This window comes from Pleurodeles waltl, chromosome 6 (genome assembly GCF_031143425.1).
Source record: "Pleurodeles waltl isolate 20211129_DDA chromosome 6, aPleWal1.hap1.20221129, whole genome shotgun sequence".
Classification (NCBI taxonomy): domain Eukaryota; kingdom Metazoa; phylum Chordata; class Amphibia; order Caudata; family Salamandridae; genus Pleurodeles; species Pleurodeles waltl.
In genome coordinates this window covers 280,836,343-280,860,652 of record NC_090445.1, presented here as the reverse complement: position 1 = coordinate 280,860,652, position 24,310 = coordinate 280,836,343, and the positions used below count along the sequence as shown (strand labels likewise).

General features: G+C 44.3%; 1 protein-coding gene across 2 annotated transcripts in view; it reads left to right on the top strand.

Annotated features, from left to right (window-relative positions):
* Positions 1 to 24,310, top strand: part of LOC138299630 (protein HEG homolog 1-like) — a 412,852-nt gene that overhangs the window by 351,180 nt on the left and 37,362 nt on the right. For both annotated transcript variants that reach the window (XM_069238061.1, XM_069238062.1), the window contains 3 exons: positions 4,684 to 4,721; positions 7,633 to 7,720; positions 12,591 to 12,756. In XM_069238061.1, the coding sequence (XP_069094162.1) occupies positions 4,684 to 4,721; positions 7,633 to 7,720; positions 12,591 to 12,756 (292 nt within the window). The remainder of the gene's footprint in view (positions 1 to 4,683; positions 4,722 to 7,632; positions 7,721 to 12,590; positions 12,757 to 24,310) is intronic.

Genomic DNA, 24,310 nt, shown 5'->3' with positions numbered 1-24,310 from the left:
GACTACTGCATTATTCTCTACTCCAGAATCTCCAAACAACTCCCACACAGACTCCATACTATCTAGAACACATCTGGAAGACTCATGCTCAACCTCCCACACCACATCCACATCACACCACACCTCAAGAAGGTTCACTGGCTCCGCATTCACAAAGGCAGTGAATTCAAAAATCTCAAGCACACATATAAATCACTACCCAACACAGGACCAGAATACCTGAATAGACACCTACGCTATGCCTCACTCTCACTCGCGCACATTCCCTGCAGCCTCAGAAGCAAAACTGGAGGTCGCTCTTTCTCTTATATCACACCAAAGACATGGAATGACCCAACACATCAGAGGCTCCTTCTCACTTCTTGAGTTCTGCAAGACGCTGAAGACCTACCTCTTTTCGTAGAAGCACCTTGGGGACACTTGGACAAGGGCCTGGATACCCTCTCAGGTGATTCATGCGCTACATAGATCACTATTACATAACATAACAATTATTTTTTAGAAACTCTAAATATTGGGTTGGTCTGACTGATAGATAATGTGTATTTGGTTCTTTTTCTCAAGGACAAATGATTTATTACCCTGAATGATTGTGACTTTTAGGGCTACACGTATACATTAATTAATCTTTTTATAATTTGTTTAGAAAAAAGGAACTGAATACAATTATGCCATACATTCTTACCCTGTGTGAGTTAAATTGTCCATTGTGAAAATTATAGGTCTCATGGGTTAAGGTGAACAGTGCATTTGCAATATATTACTTCAGTATTTTTTCCAAACAGAAAACAAACATTTCCTGTAATTCCCCTAAGCCTTCATAAAATGTGAGGGTGACCACTTTCTCACATTAGAAACACACCTAGTGCAACATTTATTGTATTTATGTTTCCAGGTGGGAATTCATGCAACATTCTCATGTCCTTTGAAATCCCAAAACATTTGCATGGGCAGTCGTACCTACCTACCCTTCTCACCATTCGGACATTCTGGTTCTCTGAATGAGGAGTTTCGACTTAGAAAGCGATCATGGGCTGTATCTCTTAAAGGAAGCACTGCAAATTCTAATTTAAGAGATGGTCTCAGTCATACATTTGGGCTACCAGTGTCTCAATTAGTTGAAGAGATGGAGCAGTGCTATTTTCCCACATTAGAAGGTGGTAAATGGTTGCTTATCACAGAACCTTTCAACTATTGTGCTGCTTTTGGCTGAAAATGTAGCAGCAATTTTTAAATATTCAAGTTAAACAACAGAACAGAACATAGTAGTGTACACAAAGCAACATAACTTCACAATTAAGAACCAAAAGGGTGAAATACAACAAAACTGTCCTAACAGAACGCAACAGAACAACTACAGTACAACACAACATCATAGTGCAGTTATACAGCACACAAACACAATACTAGCACCAAAACAACAGAACGCATAATCACCACAACAAACTGCCACAAATAAAAATAAAGGTAAACATTCTTGGCACGCATTACCACCTCTTGCAACCTGCTTTTGCAATATGGTGGCAAGAGGTATTTTCCTTTCTGGTGCATTATGGATGATACGAAATGAACACCTGAAGTGGTTGATGCTCCTTGGAATCTCCTACTTAAATATCAGTAATGCTTCTTTCTTTGATTAATGTTGTACAGCAGGCACTAGTTCTTATGAGAAAACTATGTACTGGTAATGGCTTCAAATCACTTGACTTCACCTTCAACATAGCACATAGCACTACACATCTCCCGGAAAACCAAGACTACATGGTACCTACACTCCCTCCTGAAAAAATGAAACCTTATTCCAGAAAGCCATTTTTAACAAACTACAAGCTTTGTTCCTCTCCCACCTGGTCTAAGTTAGTGATTTACTCAATGGTTTCGCAGATAACACTTTTGCTATTCTAAATAAAATAAAATTAATCCAACATACTGCAGAATGCCTTGTTAAAGGCTTGGTGGAGTTTGGGCCCATAACCTCAACTATGAAAGCACATATCTTCAAGATTAGCTGCGTCACCTCCAAGACCATCAGAACTGACATTGGTCATATCTGGCCAAGAAACTAACTGCCTCATGTGTACAGTGCCACTTGAAGAGTAAGGACATTGCTAGACTGAAGACAATAGAAAAAAGAAGGCATTGTGTGGTGTCTTAGAACTCAGATTATGGCAAGACTGCTCGAAAGTGCTTGGACTTGATATTTAATGGGGTTCAATGAGGGACGATTGGGCTCTTAATTGTAGCTGCAGTATCAGCAATAAACGTACCTGAGTGCTAGAGCTTTTATTAGAAAATAAAATCCACTAATTAAATGACGTGTATGAGTGAAAACTAGGCCTAACCAGAAACTGCATTTAAACATGCACTTTCCTTTCTAAACTTTGCATGATCTGTGTTTGCTTGGCTTGCTTGGTTTGTTAACGTTAACAATTTTTAACATATTTTAGTTTAGCAGAAATGTTTCTATTATAACCTTTGCATGGCCTGTGCATGACGCAAACTTCCTCCTATAACAAAAAAGCTATATTATTTTATTCTGTCTCTGACTGACCTGCTTTGGAATTTTAAAACTTGCTAAACTTATCTGAAACTTGGTTCTCTGTGAATAAGCTTATGGCATGAAGATGTGTGTGAATGGAAGTAATGAAACGAGAATGAATTTAAAACTCAAACATGTGTCCTGTTTTCCAGAGAGTGAAGCGCATGGGAAAGAATGCTCCGATTTCCGGAGTAATATTAAAAGAAACAAAATGTGCTGCATATTTAATACTGTTCTTTGTTCTAAGAAGTCATTTTGACTGAAAGTGTTCCATTCTCAAAAATCACAGCACCTGGTTGGATGTCAAGTATCTTGAATGTTGCAACTAATTTAAAATGTATTTCTTTTATGTTATTTGTATAACTTTGTAATAAAGAGCAGTAGGGCAAGCGCATAGCTGACGAGTGAGCAGGCGAGCAGCAGCGGCTGTAAGTTAGAAGAAATTGACCCGTCTCTCTCGATGAGCCCTGTACACCAACAGATTTGTTTCCTGCCTGGACTGTTCTTATTTAGAAGTCTGTTACAGTATTCTTTATGCTACTGATAGCTTAGCCAACCATACTGCAAATTGTTCTTTTTCACTATTCATTGACTAAAATACTTAATTCTACTGATTTAGATAATAAGAATAGGGACAGATTTTGGGACATGCTTTATGCAATGTCATGTAAACTTTGATTTACTAATAAAAAGAAACTAAAAACATATGATCAAATACATCTTTTAAAACTTTAATTAACTCTCATTATTGATTCCTGAAGGAAAAGGAATTTGTAACTAATTTGTATTGAGAATTCCATCTTTCACTTATACTCATACCCAAGATCCTCCTCATGGCCCTAAGAAGTGCAGAGTATTTTATCATTTTAGGATTCTCCGGTCTCCCATGAGCATAACCTTGATTTGTGGATCAGGTGCCTGGTTGAGTTCCTTTGTGCTACCAGCATCTTCGCACAGTTCTTCTCCATGCACGCACTCAGAATTGTGTAATTTGCGGTAGTACAATCACACACAATTACCACAAAATTGTATTATGCTTAGTTATGTGAATGCATCTCACACTTGAAATTTTGTAAGAAGCAGAAGACCTGGCTCTTCAGATAATTCTGTGGCAACATCATGGCTATACACCTACTCAAGTGCCGGGATACCCTTGTAGGTGATCTACAAATTGACATAACATGACACTCAAAAGAATACTCAAACAGTCCATGCTGAGTAAAAAGTCAACTCGAAAATTAAATTTTGAAATGACCAATATTATGTCAAATATACCAGTATAATTAATCTTTTGCCCAGGCCAAACAACCCCCCCCCCCTGCAATATCAGAACTGACCCGACCCTTCTACTATTCACAAAGAAACTGAAAACACGTCCTTCAATTAGGCTATCTCATCCCTGACACACCATAGTATCTACACATTAGTTATGATCCGTAAACAATCAGAATCTGAATTGTACTGTGGTCCCTTATGCATTGTTCAATGTACCACTGGTTTCCAGCTACATTCACGAATCATACACTCTTAAATATGTAGCCTTTACTGCTTTGTGAGATTTTATTTGGTGAACATGTATGCATCCTGTTGCGTGTATTGTGTTACATGTTTCAGTTTTTGACACTACTGAGGAAGACATTCACATTTATAACTTTATAGTTAACAATTAGTAGGTAAAGAATTTATTATAAATCTCTATAGACATAGGGAATTGCATGTCGGTATTTTGAGATACAAATTCTAAGTACTAGTGATGTGTAAAACACAAAAAGTAATTCAAATATCTTTTCTTACCAAAAGAAGTCAAAGTCATTAAGAAACTGGTTTAAAAAAAATGGAAAGGGGGCCTAAAATAGGAATCTGCCTAAATCTCTAAAGTAGGGTGTTATGCTTGTAAGGAGGGTCCTACTAATTTCAAGTGTTTTGCCACATAATGCTGACTTTTTCACCAAGAAGCAGATGTTCTCTTAAACTGGGACATCCCTTTTCAGAGTCTTACAGGTTAGAACAAAATTAGCTCAAGCATTGGATAAACCGGGTAATATTGTGTTGCTCCGAATGACAATGCAAAATTGTGTTCCTAGAGATTACTATTTTTCAAGTGTATAAATGTATTATTAACACAGTGCTTTTCTATATTTCAGATGCCAATTTGGATATGCAGGTTTCAATTGTGATGATAGTAAGTAGTGGCTGTTTCTAAACCATGTATTTATGTTTCGGTCTATCATTATTGCACATAATAGGTGCACCTTCTGTGTATCTCTTAATATTCAATTACTTTATATTGATTACGTCTGACATAGAATGTAATTTACAATGTATTAGTTGATTAATTGTCAGCAGGAGAAGAACTCAAAATTCAAATAACAGGTCAAAGTTAGCTTTGGCCTCTAAAGCGTTTCACCTTACTTAGGTTAATAAAATTAGTATCTTAGATTGATATTATGAATAGCCACTGCACTTGCTTACTGTGCATGCCATACCCCTACTGAGATATGTGCCTTCCCCACATCCACCCACTTTAGTTCAGAAACATCAGACCCTCCTGCTTCTCAGGTAGACTCATCCTTTGGGCTTCCACTAGCTGAATATATACTCGGCTTGCCTCCTTGTGTAACACTCACATATTTGATGTACATAGATTTGGAATTAAGAATAGTAAAGCTATGCTAATTTATATGTAATTCTCATGTCGATATTTTAGTTGTCAGTATTTCTTCTATGATATTTTAGCACCACATTCTTGTGGTCCATATTCTGACAAACAGGCCCATCCATGACTTTGTGTTTCTGTCTCATTGAAGTCTCACAGAAATGATAGTTTGATGACATATGCACATTAAACTAATGAATGGAGATTTAGTGGCAGTGTTGCTTTTGTCTTCTAAAGGTTTGGTGCAAACATTCCATTTGTAAATTAATTGAAAACATACTATGGAATATTTTGTACATTTTAAAACCACCACTTATAGCCATGAAAAGAAACCAGTCTACAAAGAACACTATTTTCTGGCCAAGACCAGGGAAGCAGGGTAATTGATGTGTATCGAGTGTACATACCACAACGATCAAGTTTAAATTATTTTCTTTTGTCTAAGAAGGAAAAATTGTCCCATCCTTACTAGATTTCTCAAGTACCTTTGCAGGGCTCCAAATTAGATTCCCTTCTCTTCTGTGTTGAGAAGCTTGCCTAACTTCTTTACAGCTCCAGGCCAATCTTCGTACTCTAGTCTTGGCATTTGAACCACCCTAACCTACTGCTTAGGTAATTAAATCAGTTTCTGGGTCCTGATAACTGCAAAGTTTCCAAACCGGTTAAGAACATTGTTCCTAGATACAACTTACCTGGGACTATATCACCTGGTTCCTACATATCGGTTCCTGATGGGTCTGCACATTTTCTGATGTGTCCCTGCACTTCTTGGACCTCTTGAGCCATATCCAGTTCTTTCCAGTAAGATTACTGGTCTTGTTTCGGGCTGTTTAGTGGTTCTTCTCAAGTTAGCGTGCATGTGCATGCATCATGCAAACTCCACTGGTATCCCATATCTTCATGGCTGGCTGCATTTTTCATATTTCCTTCAGCAATGGGCTGATCTAAGATGGGAGACTCTTTTTATTTTAATTTTTTTCAGAGCCACTTGTCACAAAGTTAAAAGTGACAGAGAGACATTGCTTAAAAATGGTTAATTTGTTGCGACATAAACATGTATGTATGTATGTATCACTTGCATAGTTCAAACTAAGGATAGGTGTATTTGTTTCTGAGTGTAATAAGTATTACTTTAATTAAAATTATGCATATTATGTAAATTGGCTTGGGTGACTACTTGCAAGAGTACTGTACACAGAGTATGCTCCTATGCACAAAAGTCCATAAATGATCATCTCTAACCAGTCTCTGCTGTGCGAAAACTATGCAAAATTATCAGCATAATTTTCTTTTTTTAAGTATACTAAGTACGCAAAACCTAATAATCAAGATAAATGCAAATTTCATCTTGGCATAGCACAAATCTAAGTGAAGTGAAGTGCAACAAAGTTCTGAACATTGGGCAAACCTCAGAGATACAATTACAGATCGTTTACAAGGAGTAGGTAACAATTTGGTTACTATCTTCCCTGGTGGTAATGCTTTTTGAAGTATCACAAAGGTGTCTTTAAAAATTCCTTTCCAAAGTAATTTGACGAGTAAAATGAATTTGGGAGTGTGGATAAATACCTAGCATTTTATAAATGTACTCCACCTGCCTACTAAGGGGGTGATTCTGACTTTGGCGGGCGGCGGAGGCCGCCCGCCAAAGTTCCCCCGCCAGAATACCGCAGCGCGGTCAAAAGACCGCCGCGGTAATTCTGAGTTTCCCGCTGGGCGGGCGGGCGACCGCCAGAAGGCCGCCCGCCCGCCCAGCGGGAAACCCCCTTCCACGAGGATGCCGGCTCCGAATGGAGCCGGCGGAGTGGAAAGGGTGCGACGGGTGCAGTTGCACCCGTCGCGATTTTCAGTGTCTGCTATGCAGACACTGAAAATCTTTGTGGGGCCCTGTTAGGGGGCCCCTGCAGTGCCCATGCCATTTGCATGGGCACTGCAGGGGCCCCCAGGGGCCCCACGACACCCGTTCCCGCCAGCCAGGTTCTGGCGGTCAAAACCGCCAGAACCAGGCTGGCGGGAAGGGGGTCGGAATCCCCATGGCGGCGCTGCCTGCAGCGCCGTCATGGAGGATTCTTCAGCCCAGGGGAAAACCGGCGGGAAACCGCCAGTTTCCCTTTTCTGACCGCGGCTTTACCGCCGCGGTCAGAATTGGCCTGGATGCACCATCAGCCTGTTGGCGGTGCATCCTCCGACCCCGGCCCTGGCGGTCCATGACTGCCAGGGTCGGAATCAAGCCCTAAATCTTTTCAGTAGAACTTTGCCTATATACCAGTTTCATCTAAAACTTTAGCCCATAAAAAAATCTATTTGATGCACCAGTGTAAGACCTAATTAATATTATTTAAAATTAAATAAGAGAATACTTTCTGGATTCTAACATATAAACATCTAAAAGTAATCTAATGTTTATCTAAAGAACTTATTTCAATTTATATTCCAGGTTCTCTGCTAGCTGTTGTGGTAATTTCATGTGTACTTGGCAGTCTGTTGCTAATTCTGCTGATTTCCCTTTTGATTGCATGTAACCGGTAAGTCGTTTTGGTATTTGTTAATAAACATCTTCTGAATTTCCTTGAAAGTTTCTTTTAAAGAAGAGTGCTCATTAGATTCTTGGGTGGTGAAATATAGACAACCTGGTGCTGGAATTTTAAGCAACACAGGTTGCTTTCTCACATAAAGTGTCCCGAAATTAAAGCTCAGATTTACTAAGGCTTCATGCAGTAAAAAGTAAAAGTCGCACAAAGTGGCACATAGTATGTACTATGCAAAAGGTGTTTTTGCTGCTTTTGTGCCTTTTGTCAAGAGGGCGTTACTGGGGCCGACCTGTGCAAAACACCCATAGGTTTTGGAGGAAAGTCCTATCCACTAAGATACCCAGACAGGGATTAGCATAAAAAGCTAATGCCTACTTGAAGCAGATGTAAACAAGAGAAATATGTTGTATTCGCCCATATAATAACGCATTACATGTGTGCTTAAATGCCTAGAATGCATCAATGCACTGAATTTGTCTAGGACATTTCAATATGAATTCAAAGGGTATGCTTCCAGTACAGATCCTATGCTAGATGGCACTCTTTCATCTGCTGAGAGGCTGTGCGTCATGCAATGTACCCTTATTAGAGTTCCAGTTAATGGGGTGACAGCAGCACCAAAGACAATTCAGTTAAATATCAATCAATCAGTTTTTGTAAAGCACAGCTACTTACCCGTGAGGGTGTCAGGGGTGGGGGCGGAGGGGCATCAGGTTCTTCCTGAAGTTGGTGAGTGACAGGCTTTATCTGAGGTGCAGGGGGAGGTTGTTCCAGCTCTTTGCCGCGATGTGGGTGAAGGATCATCCTCCGCCGGTGGTGTTGCAGATGCAAGGAATGGTGGCCAGGACCATCTGGGCGGAGCGGAGGGATCTGGCGGGGGGATGTGGAAGGAGACACGGTGGTTCAGGTAGGCTGGTCCTGCATTGTATATGGCCTTGTATGTGTGGGTGAGTAGCTTGAAGGTTCTCGACCGTGAGCCAGTGGAGGGTCCTCAGGTGTTAGGAGATGAGTTCTCAGCGTGGGAGGTCCAGGATGAGTCTGGCTGTGGTGTTCTGGATGAGATGTAGTTTTTTGATGTTTCTAGTCGTGGTGCCGACGTAGAGGGTGTTGCCGTAGTCAAGCTTGCTTGTGGCTAAAGCGTGGGTGACTGTCCTGTGACAATCTGTTTGGGATCCATCTGAAGATCTTCCAAAGTTTGCTGAGTGTGTGCCAGCAGGAGGAGGCAACTGAGTTTTACCTAGCGGGTCATGGATAGGGAGGAGTCAAGGATGATACCTAGGTTGCAGGTGTACTCAGTTGGTGCAGGGGGGGCACTGAGGAATGTGGGCCACCAGGAGTCCTCCCAAGCTGACTTGGTGTTTCTGAAGATAATGAGCTCAGTCTTGTCAGAGTTGAGCTTGAGGCAGCTTTCTCTCATCCAGGTGGCAGCAGCTTCCATTCCTGAGTGGAAGTTCCTTTTGGACGTGTCGGGTCTTCAGTGAGGGAAATGATGCGTGGTATGTCATCGGCATATGACACGATGTTCATACTGTGGCTTCTGACGATGGCTGCGAGAGGGGCCATGTATACGTTGAACAGTGTGGCACTCAGTGAGGATCCTTGGGGGACTCCGCAGTTGACTCCTGTGGGTCTGATGTGTTGAGCGTGAGTCTGACCCTCTGTGTCCTCCCTGGGATGAGGAAGGAGTGGATCCATTCCAGGGCTCTTCCACGGATTCCTATGTGGTGGAGTCCGGTGCGTAGAGTGCTGTGGGAGACTGTGTTGAAGGCTGCTGAGAGGTCAAGAAGTATGAGCGCTGCGGTGTGGCAGTGGTCTAGGAGTAATCGGATGTCTTCGGTGGCTGCCAGGAAGGCTGTCTCCATGCTGTGATTGCTGCTGAAGCCAGACTGGGAGCTGTCCAGGGAGTTATTGGCCTCGATGAAATTCTGTAGTTGTGCTTTGATTGCTTTCTCCAGTACTTTGGTGGGGTAGGGTAGCAGCATGATGGGTCGGAAATTCTTTATTTCTGATTTGTGGCTGAAGGTTTCTTCAGGAGAGGGCGTATTTCAGCATGTTTCCAGTCCTCGGGAAAGGTGCCAGTGTTGATGGAGCAGTTCATCGTTTTCCGGAGCTCAGGGGCGATGGATGAGCTGGCTCTGGTGTATATGTGGTATGGGCAGTGGTCAGTGGGGGCTCAAGAGTGGGTGCTGTTTATGATGCTGATTGTTTCCTCAATGGTGAGCGTGGACCAGCTGTGGATGGTCTGGGTGGGTTAGTCACAGGTTCCGGTGCCAACATTTTCCGGGAGGAAGCTGTCGTAGATGTCCTGGATCTTGCAGTGGAAAAAGGTGGTGAGTTTGTCGCAGAGGTCCTGTGACGGGGGATGCTGGTGGTTCCGGAGGGTGGATCTGTGAACTTGCTGTTGTGTGTGTGGAGGAGTTGATGCTCTCCCAGAATGCGTCTTTCCTTGTGTTCTTGATTTTTCGGTGGTGGGCAGCCGTTGTTTTTCTCTAAATGTCTGCATGTACATCTTAATTCTTGGAGCTCAGTGGTGAACTAGCTGGCTTTCTTAGGTACGCGTTTGCCAGAGGCGGGGGCTAGAGTGTCGGTGCATTCAGAGTGTAAGGAGACTCTCAGTTCGTCCCAGGCAAAAAGCAGAGGCAGCACCATCCAAAGGAGCTGGGGAGGACAGCAGACTCTGACCAGGATGTCAGTACAGTTGCCCTCTTACAGTGCTGCGGCTGCCATTAAGAAGGGGAGGGGATTGGGGGAGCAGTCAGTTGTGAGTCGCGAGGGCGGGAAAGGTGCATCGTGGGGGCAGGGGGCAGGGACGCAGGGGCTGGAGCGGTGCGGGAGGGGGCAGAGGAATGGATGGGAGATGGAAAAGAAAAGGAAAAAAGAGTGAAAAAAAGGCAGAAAAGCAAGAGTGAAAGAGGGCAGACGAAAGGAGGAGAGATGGAAAAGAAAAGGAAAAAACAAGTGAAAAAAAGACAGAAAAGCAAGATTGAAAGAGGGCAGAGGAAAGGAGGGGAGATTAAAAAGAAAAGGAAAAACAAGTGACAAAAGGCAGAAGAGCAGGAGTGAAAGAGAGAAAAATACTTACTTGTGATGGCCACTAGACCACCAGGAATGAGGCGCTGGGATGAGCCTGCGGATGGAGGAGGGCCTCGAACTGAGAATCAGGAGACTCTCAGTTTGTCCCAGGCAAGAGGCAGAGGCAGCAGCAGCCATAGGAGCTGAGGAGGGCAGAAGACGCTGACCAGGAGGCTCTGGGTTGTGACTTCCTTATTTCACAAACATGAAAAATTAGTAAACCTGTGCCTGTATGTTTAGCACAGATTGTTCTATAATATTTAGAGCATATGTTTTCCTCCAACATTTGTAAATATTGTGTGTATTACTTTTAAATACCATTCAAATGACCCTGTCGAAACACATATATCATACTGTGGGAAATAGATAATACGGACAGTCGATCTTAGGTATCAGTCACCTCTCAACACTCAATTCAAGTTTAGATAAATTAGCTATAATTGTGAATGATGTACTAGTAATTCATGACAAGGGGTTCGTATTAAGTCTAGTTAGTGCACCAATCCCAAGATTTGTTTTCTAATTTTCTCCTTACTTACTTACTTTTCCCTCATTGTATGTGTGCTTTACAGTTCAGCACACATGCAAAGTTGGAAAATTGTTAAGACCTTCACAACTTGTTCCACAGTTATGCCTGCCTCAACAAGGAATACGTTTTTGGTGTAAATTTGGGAGTTGTTTCATATTTCATGGGTGATTACATGGTAACCCCCACATACCACCCATAAAATGCCCTCTTGATGCAAAGTAGCACAAAAGTATTGCATACTGTTACTTCATGTTACTTGGACCAACATTCCAATACAAATTCTGACTTGCGTCGGAAACTAAATACCACTATGCGCTTAGTTTGTATTAATAAAGTAACACAAGCCTGGCATTAAGTGTTAGTAAATCTGGCTCATGAAAAATGACCCGCTTGTGCAAACACACTTTTTCTCCATGGTGAAACATTTTTACCCCCAAAGACAGCTCTTTCCCTACACCGGCTAACTGGGTTTAATCATTTTTCACTCAATCTCCAACTACTTCCAAGGAAGAAAGTGGTTGGAATGTATTTTGAGAATGTCCTCAAATGTGCATGTTGGTGTGTGTTCCCAAACTTCCAAGACAACCCATGTCTTGGAAGCCTCTTCCCATCTCTTGAGTGCGATTTACGACTCATTGCAGAGAAATAAGCAGTAGGAAATGCATTTACTCCTGCCAGGAATCCCTTTGTGATTTTCAGACAGGTGAATTATAGCTTTTTTGGGCTTACAAAAAAGTGCATAATTGCATAAACCCTAAAAACAGTAATTGGTTTTATTTCTAATGGCAAATGAAGAGGCTCACTGGGTAGTTTCAACTGACAAAACACAATTCCATGGAATTAGAGTATGTTATCTAAAAAGTGTTCATCGTTACTTATGATTATCTGTAAAATATTATTTTTGAGATTTCACCCAGGCACGAAGCAGAACTATTTGAATAAGGTGGGAGGAAAGGATTTATCAGAAAGCTGATTCTGTTTGGTGTGTAGAAAGCAAACCGGAAGGAGTGGGACCCCAGACATAAAGATATTTGTGTACAATTACAATATTTAGAATCCTTCAAAATTAAAAATCTGGCTACGCATCATGTGTGACAGTAGTTGGAGAGAAGCATGCTGCCAAGAGGCATGTCTTGTGATAGAGGTTGCTCGTTTTAGTAAAGTACTTAGAGAACCATCCTCATAGAGCACCACTGTGAACCATTATTTAATGAGCTGTACAAAAACATTAAAAACAAAAATACACTTCATGTCATTTTGCAGGTCAAAGAAAGCGCCAAATGAATCCTATGAGCATGAAACATACTTGATGTGGCCAAAGAAAGACATTCCAAAAATCCCTCGAGTTACTATGAATCGGGATTCATCACAACTGGACTGCGGCAGTAAAAATGTCCTTATGGACAATGAGATGAGCAATGGAAATACAGTAAGCATTGAAAATGTTGTACATCCACACTATATGAGATAGGAGTGATGTAACAGTGCCATTGCAGCTATGAAGTTTGGGTCTGCTGCTCTACAGAAGGTTGCATCTGTTTCAGTTTTCCTTTGAATGATTGCAAATAGCTTAACATGTGCATGTGTAGCCACATTTTTCATCTACAAGAGTTTTCTTTACTGAAAGTTGTCCATTGAAATGCAAGGAACATGCTGGTATTTTGGCCAAGTCTGGAAGATCCTGCAGAAAACTGAACTTTTGGTGACACCAAGGTTGCCATTCCGCTTCAGGTACATTTTGTTGACAGAATTGGGTAAAATCATAGGCACATATATAGTTTTGCAAAAATATTGTGGGTCAAGTCCGGCCATCATGCTTCATCACACAGAGCGACAGGCCTTTGACCGTCATTCCTGTCAGCATTTGACCTATTTGACAAACAGTGGTTTCTGATGTATTCTTCTAACCTCTGATTACTCATCAGTAGGACATCCTTAAGCATCAGACTGGATCCAAAAGACTTTTCAGAATAGCCCCTCCAAGCTGGTAGGTGGCATCTCTGCATTGACTCTGTTCTGCTCTGGATGTGACAACTGGAGCCGCCTATAAGGGCCACCCAGGTACACTGATTTAAATTCTTTCAGTCTGTGCCTTGGTACGCAGATCCAAAACTAACTCCTATCTTTTTCTCATCAGTTGAAAATCTTTTTCTCTAAATTAATTTGGAGTGTGCAAGAGGAAATGTCCCCTCCTAAAATTACCAGGGTTAAGTCTTGTAGAGCCTGTCCCAAGCAAATTCTGTGACAGATCCTCATGAGATGTGTTTGGTGTTTAGGTTCAGGCCATATCTCCAGGTTATGTGAGGAGTGTGCCCATATGCTAATAAAGGGTATAAACAAAACAAGAGTAGTAATGGTAAATTAATTGCATTTCCTATGCGTGTCCAACAGTAATATAACTTTTCTTATATTCATTACAAATAGTAATCAAAAAATGGTGCTGAATGGTTAAATGCCTTACTACCCTAAGGCATAAACATGTATTCAACAGGATACATAGCATACGAATGCCAAGGTCTAACCACAGCACTCAATCTCAGTCCCAGTAGATATTGTTTGTATACATTTGAAGTCACAAAGATTCTAAACCAGTCTTTTTTTTAAAAGCAAATTCTTCATTATTGCAAGAATTCAATGGCAACAATTTCAATCATGTTATATCAGTCCTTTGTTATCAATTTGCTCTTTAACAGCCACGTGTTTCATCACTAATGTGACTTTTTCAAGGTTGTGAAGTACAGAAATGGGCATATAATCATGTAATACTTTATTGAGGACATGACATCCAAACGTGAGAAGAATAAAGACCCATACCACAACCATATCCAAAAAGGTAGGCACCCAAATATAGTGAAGAAAGACCACGGAAAGGTATGTGGAAAAAGGTTGTGAACCCGTGATGTAAAGGAAGGTGAATCCTAGAACGTGTCATGAAATGTGCAGACTACCACCAGTAATAAAATAAAGTCACTAATCAACAAAGTCCGAACCTACCATAAAGTAATGTCATAAGATGCGACCTATCTATGATATAGATCAGTGGTTCCCAACCTTTTGGCTTCTGTGGACCCCCACTTTATCATTACCGGAACCCGGGAACCCCCACTGAATCTTAATTGGACTCCAGGGACCCCCACTGAGTTATTACTGAAAGCAGGGGATGTAATCTGTTAATATAATTTCATTTTCTAAGCCGTTGCGGACCCTCTGAGGAGGCTTCGTGGACCCCCAGGGGTCCCCGGACCACAGGTTGGGAACCGCTGATCATAGATCATCCACTCATAGGCAAGTTGTAATGCAATATACTGATTATTAGCCATATGGGAGACTCAAAATTCTTGCTCATAACATTGTAAGTCCCCAGTAAACTGCAGTACCTGTGCCTAGGGCCTGTAGATCAAATGCCACTAGTGGGCCTGCAGCACTGATTGTGCCACCCACATAAGTAGCCCCTTATCCATGCCTCAGGCCTGCCATTGCAAGGCCTGTGTGTGTAGTTTCACTGCCAAATTCGACTTGACATTTAAAAGTACTTGCCAAGCCTTAAACTCCCCTTTTTCTACCTATACGTCACCCCTAAGGTAGTCCCTAGGTAACCCATAGGGCAGGATGCTATGTAGATAAAATGCAGGACATATACCTGTGTAGTTTATATGTCCTGGTAGTGTAGAACTCCTAAATTCATTTTATACTGCTGTGAGGCCTGCTCCTTTCTTAGGCTAACATTAGGGCTACACTCATATACTGTTTGAGTTGTAGATTCTGATCTGAAAGGAGTAACAAGGTCATATTTACTATGGCCAGAATGGTAATGCAAAATCCTGCCGACTGGTGAAGTTGGATTTAATATTACTATTTTCGAAATGCCACTTTTAGAAAGTGAGCATTTCTCTGCACTTAAATCCTTCTGTGCCTTACAATCCACGTCTGGCCAGGTTAGTTGACAGCTCCCTTGTGCATTTCACTCAGACAACCCCAAACACTGGATGCTCAGACACACCTGCACACATCTGCATACTGAATGGGTCTTCCTGAGCTGGGAGGGTGGAGGGCCTGGCACTTACATTTGAAAGGACAGTGGCCTGCCCTCACACAATGGACTGCCGGACCTCCTACTGGGACCCTGGCAGACAGGATGGAACTGAAAGGGGACCTGGTGCACTTCTAAGCCACTCTTTGAAGTCTCCCCCACTTCAAAGGCACATTTGGGCATTTAAACAGGGCCTCTGACCCTACCAACTCAGATGCTTCTGGACAAGATACCACTGGTGAAAAAACTCTGAATCAGAACCTGCAACCTGCCAAGAGGAACTGCCTGGCTGCCCAAAGGACTCACCTGACTGCTTTTCTGCAAAGGACTGCTGCCCTGCTGTTGCCCTGCTGCCTTGCTGCCCTCTGGCTCTGTTGAGAAGTGCTCTTCAAAGGCTTGGATGGAGCTTGCCTCCTGTTCCTTAAAGTCTCAGGGCCAAAAAGACTTCATCCTGCAAAGAACTCCTTGTGTGACAAAAATTAGACGCACAGCCTGCCAGAAACGACACACAGCCTGCATCGTGGTGAGAAAATCACTGCACGGCGAAACAGAATGACGCAGCCCGGCTCTCAGAGAGGAGATCGGCGCAGCACCAGTGTTGTGACCAGAACTTTGGCGCACTGCCCACTGGCTGGACGAATAGCCGAGTCAGAACGACGCAGCCTGACTTCTTGCAAGGAGAATCGACTCACCACCTGCTGCGCGACAGAAATTTCCCTGCATCACCCACCAGATCAACGCAGCTACTGTGACTTTGTCCTGCACACTCAGGATTTCTCCACATCGTCCCGGGGCATCCAAATACTCCCCAACCCGCAGAGGATTCAAGTACACACGCCGGAAATCGACACAGGGCCTGGCTGCATGAAAAATATCAATGCATCATCTGTGTGCGCCCGGAGAAACCAACTCACACCTCCCAGTTTTCCACGCATCTCCTCCTTTCCGGCCCCTTGGGGATAATTTCGATGCAAACTAGGTACTTTGTGCTTGCAAGAGACAGTTGTTTTTTAAAGACTAAAGACTTGTTTTTATCATTTTCTAAAGCGATATCTCAACATGTAGTTATCAAATCTTGATCATTTCTTACCTGTAGTTAACCTGATAAATATTCTATATTTTTCTAAACACTGTGTGGTGTATTTTTATGGTGTTATACTGTGTTATTGCATGATTTATTGCACAGATACTTTACACATTGCTTTCTAAGTTAAGACTGACTGCTCAGTGCCAAGCTACCAGAGGGTGGGCACAGGATAATTTGGATTGTGTGTGACTTACCCTGACTAGAGTGAGGGTCCTTGCTTGGGCAGGGGGTGACCTGACTGCCAACCAAAGACCTCATTTCTAACAGTCACTAACCAACAAAGTCTGAACATATCATAAAGTAATGTCATAAGATGCAGCCTATTGTTGATATAGATCATCCATTCATAGGCAAACTGTAATGCAATATAATGACTATTAGCCATATGGCAGACTCAAAATTCTTGTTCATAACATATCCAAAAAATGAAAAAGACCAAAAGAACCATATAGAAACAATAGGAGAATCGAAAACTATTCAGAGGAATATTGTTAGAAATTTTTATGTAAGTACCTGTGCATAGCACTCAACGTTATGAAGAGTAAGTCTGAAGGAATCCGTACATAAACTTCACTTCTGAAATGTCAAGGAGGCAAATAAATTCAAAAGTCCGTAACCAGATTCTGAGATAAATAGTACTGTCTTGTGGGACCATGATACGTCCTAAGCCTGTAAATAAAAACAGTTAGTTACTACAGAGTCCTTAATGTAAGATAGGCAAAATGCAGTCACTAGAAAAACAAGAATAAAGAAGCCACAAGTTACCATGCAGTAAAACATCCCTTTGTCTCTGCAGTCAATTACTTTCTCTGATAAGAGTCATATAACCGTGCAGCCACTGAGTAAAGAGAACATACATAAGCAGGTCACTCATTAGCATGTGAAAAGAACATCGGCTGAATGTCCATGCACACACAGCATATATAATAAGATAGGAGGAATCATTGCACATATGCAATATCAAAAAGTATACATACATCCATATTATCCAATGCCCGTGCAGCATCTGGCATTTATAATACTACCTCATATTTGATGCCATAGTACACCACGAAACTTGATGAAACGTATATAACATGTGTTTGCTGTTGGACCTTACAGCTTTAGGGTGGTCATCCCCCATCTTTTTGCCTACCTCCCTCCACTTTTCTGCCACTGCTTCTGCTGGTTTTAGGACTCTGCACACTTTGTCACTGCTAACCAGTGCTAAAGTGCATATGCTCTCTCCCTTAAACATGATAACATTGGTTCATTCCCAATTGAATTTTGATTTACTTGTAAGTCCCCAGTAAAGCGCACTACATGTGTTGAGGGCCTGTAAATTGAATGCTACTAGTGTGCCTTCAGTACTGGTTGTTCCTCCCACATAATTAGCCCCTAACCATGTCGCAGGCCTGCCATTGCAAGGCCTGTGTTGGCAGTTGCACTGCCACATTGACTTGGCATTTAAAAGTACTTGTTAAGCCCTAAACTCCCCTTTTTCCACATATAAGTCACCCCTAAGGTAGACCCTAGGTAACCCATAGGGCAGGGTGCTATGCAGGTAAAAGGAAAGACAGGTACATGTGTGTTTTATATGTCCTGGTAGTGGAAAATTCCTAAATTCGTTTTCCACTACTTTGAGGCCTGCTCCTTTCATATGATAGCATTAGGACTGCCCTCGTATACTGTTCGAGTGGTAGATTCTGATCAGAAAGGGGTAACCAGGTCATATTTAGTATGGCCAGAAGGGTAATAGAAAATCCTGCTTATTGGTGAAGTTGGATTTTATAATACTATTTTAGAAATGCCACTTTGAGAAAGTGAGCATTTCTCTGTGCTTAAAATCCATCTGTGCCTTACAGCTTGTCTCCAATCAGTGTCTGGGCTGGGCTGGTTGACAGCTTCCTTGTGCATTTCACCCAGACAACCACAAACACAGGATACTCTGTCACACCTGCACTCATCTGCATACTGAATGGGTCTTCCTGGGCTGGAAGGGTGGAGGGCCTGACACTTACATTTCAAAGGCTAGTCACCTGCCCTCACACAATGGACTGTCAAACCCCCTAATGGGACCTTGGCAGACATTCCTGTACTAAAAGGGGAACTTGTGCACTTCAAAACCACTTTTTCAAGTCTCCCCCACTTCAAAGACATTCTTCAGTACATAAACCGGGTCTCTGAACCCCACCAACTCAGACACTTCTGGACCTGAACCTGCAACCTGTCAGGAGGAACTGCCTGGCTGCCCAAATGAATCATCTGGACTGCTTTGCTGAGAAAGACTGCTGCCCTGCTGCCCTCTGACTTTGCTGAGAAGTGTTCTCCAAGGGCTTAGAGTTAGCTTCCCTCCTGTTTTCTGAAGTCTCAGGCCAAAAAGACTTCATCTCTTCAGGAAACTCCTTGTGCGCCGAAAATCGACGTACAGCCTGCTGGAAACGACACACAGACGTCTTGAACCAAGAAATCAACGCACAGACGAACCAGAATGACGCAGCCGGACTTACCGAGTGAAGATTCAATGCATTGCCTGCCCTGCAACAGAAAATTCGAGGCACAGCCCTACCGGATCGACACACAGCCGAACCGGAACAACGCAGCCGATTCCAGAGTGGAAAATCAATGCAACACCTGCTGTGCGAGAGAAAAAAAACACATCGCCCTAGTGGACCGACGCAATGCTTGTGACTTCTTCTAGCGCACCCTGGATTACCCCCCATCGTACCTGGGCATCAAAAAGAACCAAGAATGCGCACCAGAAAACAATGTAGGCCCCTTGGAGCGTGGAAAGAAACGACGCATCATCTGTGCCACGTCCGAAAATCCGATGCAACCCTATTTTTCCACGCATCTCCTCCTCAGCAGTTTCTGTGCGTTTTATTTTTTTACGCAAACCGGGTACTTTGTGTAATCAGGAGACAACTGTTGATTTCTAAGATTTAAGACTTTTTAAACCTGCAGAAGTGAAATTTCATCTTGTGCTTATTGAATCTTTATCATGTTGACCTTATTTTAACTAGATAAAATATTGTATACCTCTGTGGAGTATTTCTGTGGTGTTTTTACTGTGTTACTGTATGATTTATTGCACGAATACTTTACACATTGCCTTCTAAGTGAAGCCTGACTGCTCAGTGCCTAGCTACCAGAGGGTGGACACAGGATAATTTGGATTGTGTGTGACTCACCCTGACTAGGATTGTGGTCCCTACTTGGACAAAGCTGTTTACCTGTGCCAACTAGAGACCCCATTTCTAACATTCACCAAATGTAAAACAGAAGTAGTCAAGCCACTTATTAGCATGTGGCAAAACAATTAACGGAATGATCACACACTCATACCACTGAGCTGTAAAAAGGAAAGTATCATGCCATCCAGGCAAGGATTGGCATGTTTATACAGTCTCTCTATGATACATGTCTCAGTAAAGTACCCGTATAGCACCTCGCATCTATAATGCTAATTTGTATACAGCGCGACATTGTACTACCTCCTTTTACAGAGATGGTCATCAATGTCTAAATTTACCGTAAGAGAAGTTGCAAAGGAAACTGGCTGCACCGTCAAGGTCTGCACTAAATAATGCATCCATAGAGTGTTCATAACTACGCGTGTCTCAATCACATAAAACAAGCATTTTCAATGCAACCGTTCTCGCATTTGCTCGAGTTAGAGCTATTAGGGTTGTAAACTCCTAACCAGACTTTTCTTGCCACACAAATCAAAAGAAAAAAAACGCAAAACGATTGCACTATGTAAAATGCTGAAATTGAAAATGGAAAAACCGAGCGCGATCACGCTGTTTAAACCCCAGCGTGATCGCGCTTCATGGAAAATAAACAGATAAAGTAGTCCAGAAACCATGCTGAAAACATCAAGCCTTGTATGTTTTTAGTAGTTTACCGGTGCTGTGTAGGTGGGCTAAACAGCGGAAAAGGCATGACATATGCATGCCTTTCACAAATGAAAAGCAAGCGGATTTTAAAAGGCAAGCCCACGAACCAATGAAAGTGACTGACTTGACATGGGCGTGGTTTGAAGCCCAAAGAGAGATTACTACAGGGGACGGAGCACTTTGCGCTCGCCCCTAAAAAGGACTAAATCAAGTAGAGCCTCGATTCAGGTCAAAAGAAATGTCAGCCATATTGGAAGGTCCAAGTCGTAAAAAGTACACACGTAGACCTGATATTTGCATTTTAACTAACATTGGCTCAAACAAACAATGAGGCAGTATTAAGTACTCACACGTCGACCTGATATTTTCATTTTATCTAACGGTGGCTCCAACAGACTATGAGGCAGAATTAAGTAGGCTTCTTCCAACATATAGGCCCTCATTACAACCCTGGCGGTCGGTGTTAGAGCAGCAGTCATACCACCAACAGGTCGGCGGTAAAGAAAATGGGATCATGACCACGGCGGAAACCACCAACACATACAGCCACTTTAACACTCCGACTGCCACGGCGGTAGCAATAAACACCGCGGCGGTAACCGCCAACAGCCAGGCGGAAGACAATGTACCGCCCACCCCATTACAACCTGCCCATCCGCCAGCTTTTCCGGGGCGGTACCAACGCCATCAAAAGCACGGCAGAAACAGTACTTGGAAGGGAAACTACTCACCTCTCGACACTCAACGAAGAACCAGGACGCCATGGAGCCCGAGCTGCACGTCCTGCCCATGCTGGTTAACCATTTCATATATCAGGAGCACCAACGGCAGCGACGACGACCACTGTTAGTACAGCACCTAGTAGACAGGGGAGGGGGGGAAGAAAAAGAGAGCGACACACAGGCAACACGCAACACGCAACATCCCTACCCCCACCCTCACCCCCAACACCATACACACAAACACATGCAACAACATTGCATATACACCCGTAACCCTCTGGAAGAACGCAAGGACAAAAGGCATTGAGTCAAATTTGTGTAATATGAGAATTCCATAGTAATCCATTCATAAATAAATAAACAGTATGTACAATATATACAATATATACAAAATGAGGGACAATGTCCACAGAAAAATAGTCTGTGGCCCACTGGGCCATAACACATAGGCCAAGCCCACACTTGACTCCTGCCTCGAAACTGAGAGAACACTGCAGGGGTATCAGGTTGAAAACACACAGGCACCTCAGGGGGACGGAGAAGGGGGGGGCACCTCAGCTGGAAGGTCTACAACGTCACTGCTCCAGGAGGGGGCTCCATGCCCACAGCGATGTCCTGGGGAGTGCAAGGTCACAGTCTCTCAAGTCTCTCAAGTGGGTGATTTGCCCACAGCTATATCCTGAGGAGTGCAAAGCCACAGTCTCTCAAGTGGGTGGTTTGCCCACTGCTTGGTCCTGGGGATTTCAAAGCCACAGTCTCTGAAGTGGGTGGTTTGCCCACTGCCTGGTCCTGGGGAGTGCAAGGCCACAGTCTCTCATGGCTAATTCCACTGGTTCTGAAGGGGGCCTTTTGCCCAGTGTGCTTCATCCTGCAAAGGATAGGGTGAGTGGATGCCTTTCTCCACTGGTTGTGGAGGGAGCATTGTGACCAGGGTTCTTCATCCTGCCAAGAATAGGGTGAGTGGATGCCTTTCTCCACTGGTTCTGTAGGGGGCTTCGTGCCCAATGTGCTTCATGCTGCCAAGGATAGGGTGAGTGGATGCCTTTCTCCACTGATTCTGGAGGGAGCTTGGTGCCCAGTGTGCTTCATCCTTCCAAGGATAGGGTGAGTGGATGCCTTTCTCCACAGGTTCTGGAGGGGGCATTGTGCCCAGTGATGCAGCACTTGGGGGGTGCAGGTCACAGTCCCTCACCTGGGTGTCAGACCCATGAGATTTGCAGTGGTCATGATGCATGATACTCCATGGAGGCGGGACTACAGTCCAGCCGCTGGCGGCTATGGCTGCACAGTGCCGGTGCTGGTGGGTGTGCTGCCAGTGATGGGGGGAGGCTCCAGCCCTTCTACTGCAGCCTCGGACGACTGCCCACTGGGGCTGCTGCTGCTGACAATAGTGGTGCTTGCGGCAGTGCAGGTGGCAGTGCTTGCGGCAGTGCAGGTGGCAGTGCTGGCTGCGGTGCAGGTGGCGGTGCTGGCGGTTGTGCTGGTAGCCACCAGGCCTTCACATGCAGGCTCCGACGGCTGAAGTTCCTTGGCTGGTGCCCCTTCCTGCCCTTGGCAGATGGTAGTTTCACCTTTGGTCTGGCAGCTGGAGTCTTTGAGGTGGCCTTGCTGGGTGGTTGTGGCTTCTTCCCCTTACTGGATGCTGTCCTCTTCTTCACCATTCCAGGTGGCGGAATGGTCTTTGCCTTGGCTGGGGTTGGTGGCATACTGGCTGGCCTGACGGGTGCCCCCTTTGAGCCTCTGACAGCTGCAGGAACCACAGCGGACGTGGACTTGGTGGCTGAGGTGCTGGGCTGGGTTTTGGCTACCCTGGCCCGGGGGGAAGGACGGGGGAGGGTAGGGAGCAGGTCATTGTTGGCTAGGAAAAGCTTCTTAGGGACATTGGGGTGGGAAGAAGGTGAAAGTTTGGGAGTGGAGGAAGAGTGAGTGGTTGTAGGAGGTGTCAGTCTGCTGTGTTTGCGTTCAGGTGCATGAGATGGATGCTGTTGTGAGGTGGATGGCTGTTGGGTGGGTGTGTGCTTGCGTTTGTGTACTTTGGGAGGAGGGGTCACAGACACAGTTGGAGAGGACACAGAGGACGCGTGCATGGATGTGGGGGTGGTGACTGCCAGTGAGGGGTGTTTAGTGATGGGCATGCTGGTGATGGAGGTAGTATATGAGGATGTAGCCCATGAAGGTGTGAGTGGAGACGCTACTGAGAAGGAGGTGGACAACGAGGAGGAGGGGGACACAATGAAGGCAGTGGATGTTGGTGTGTCTGCATGGGGATGGTGCTGTGTGAGTGCCCATGAGATGAAGTGTGGCGCTTGTGTTTTCCTGAGCCACTTTTGTGTGTTGATTTGGGTGAATGCTAGTCTGAAGGTGTGCTTGGGACAGGCTGTGGTTGAGGGGATTAGGACTGGGTAGAGGAAGTTGGAGGGGGGATGCTAGAGACAGGGACAATGGCTGCCATCAGTGTGCATTTATTTGTTGCAAATGCCTCTCGACACCCTGGATGGCATTCAGAATGGTTGACTGCCCAACAGCGAGGGATCTCAGGAGGTCAATAGCCTCCTCACTGAGGGTAGCAGGGCTGACTGGAGCAGGACCTGTGGTGCCTGGGGCAAAGGAGATGCCCACCCTCCTGGGAGGGTGGTGCTGGTAGGGGGGATGGCGGCTGTATCTGTTCTTGGTGGGGGCACAGAGGTGTCCGCCACCGCCAGGGAGCTTCCATCGGAGGAGGAGTCGCTGTTTGTAGTGTCCCCTCCTGTCTCCGTTGTGGTGCTCCCCTCGCCCTCCGTCCCACTGGTGCCCTCACCGTCAGTGGAATCGGCCTCCAGGCCTATGTGGGATGCAGCTCCCTCCATCGCCGGTGCCTCTGCTCCTCCGCCAGATGATGCTAATGCACATAAGGACAGGGTGACAAAACAAAAAGGGGGGGAGAGACAGAGGATACACTTGGTGAATGCCAGCAACAACACTCCTGTTGCCGTACACAACACACAGGGAGCTGCCCTATGCATTAGGCTATGCACTACCAGTTACAATGCTAGTCACCAGCCCATGGGGGACATGGCACAACGCCATCAGCTGCACACCCGAAAACCCACAGGATCCTGCCCAGTAGTAGATGCCCACTTACACCATTGGGTTTGGAACGCTTCAGAGCCTGCCTAACAAGGGACCTACCCTGCCATATTCGCCCTGGCCTAGGGACACCCACAGTACACATTCCCCACCCAGGTAAAACCATAACGCGTGCCAACACATTAATCTGAAGTTGTACT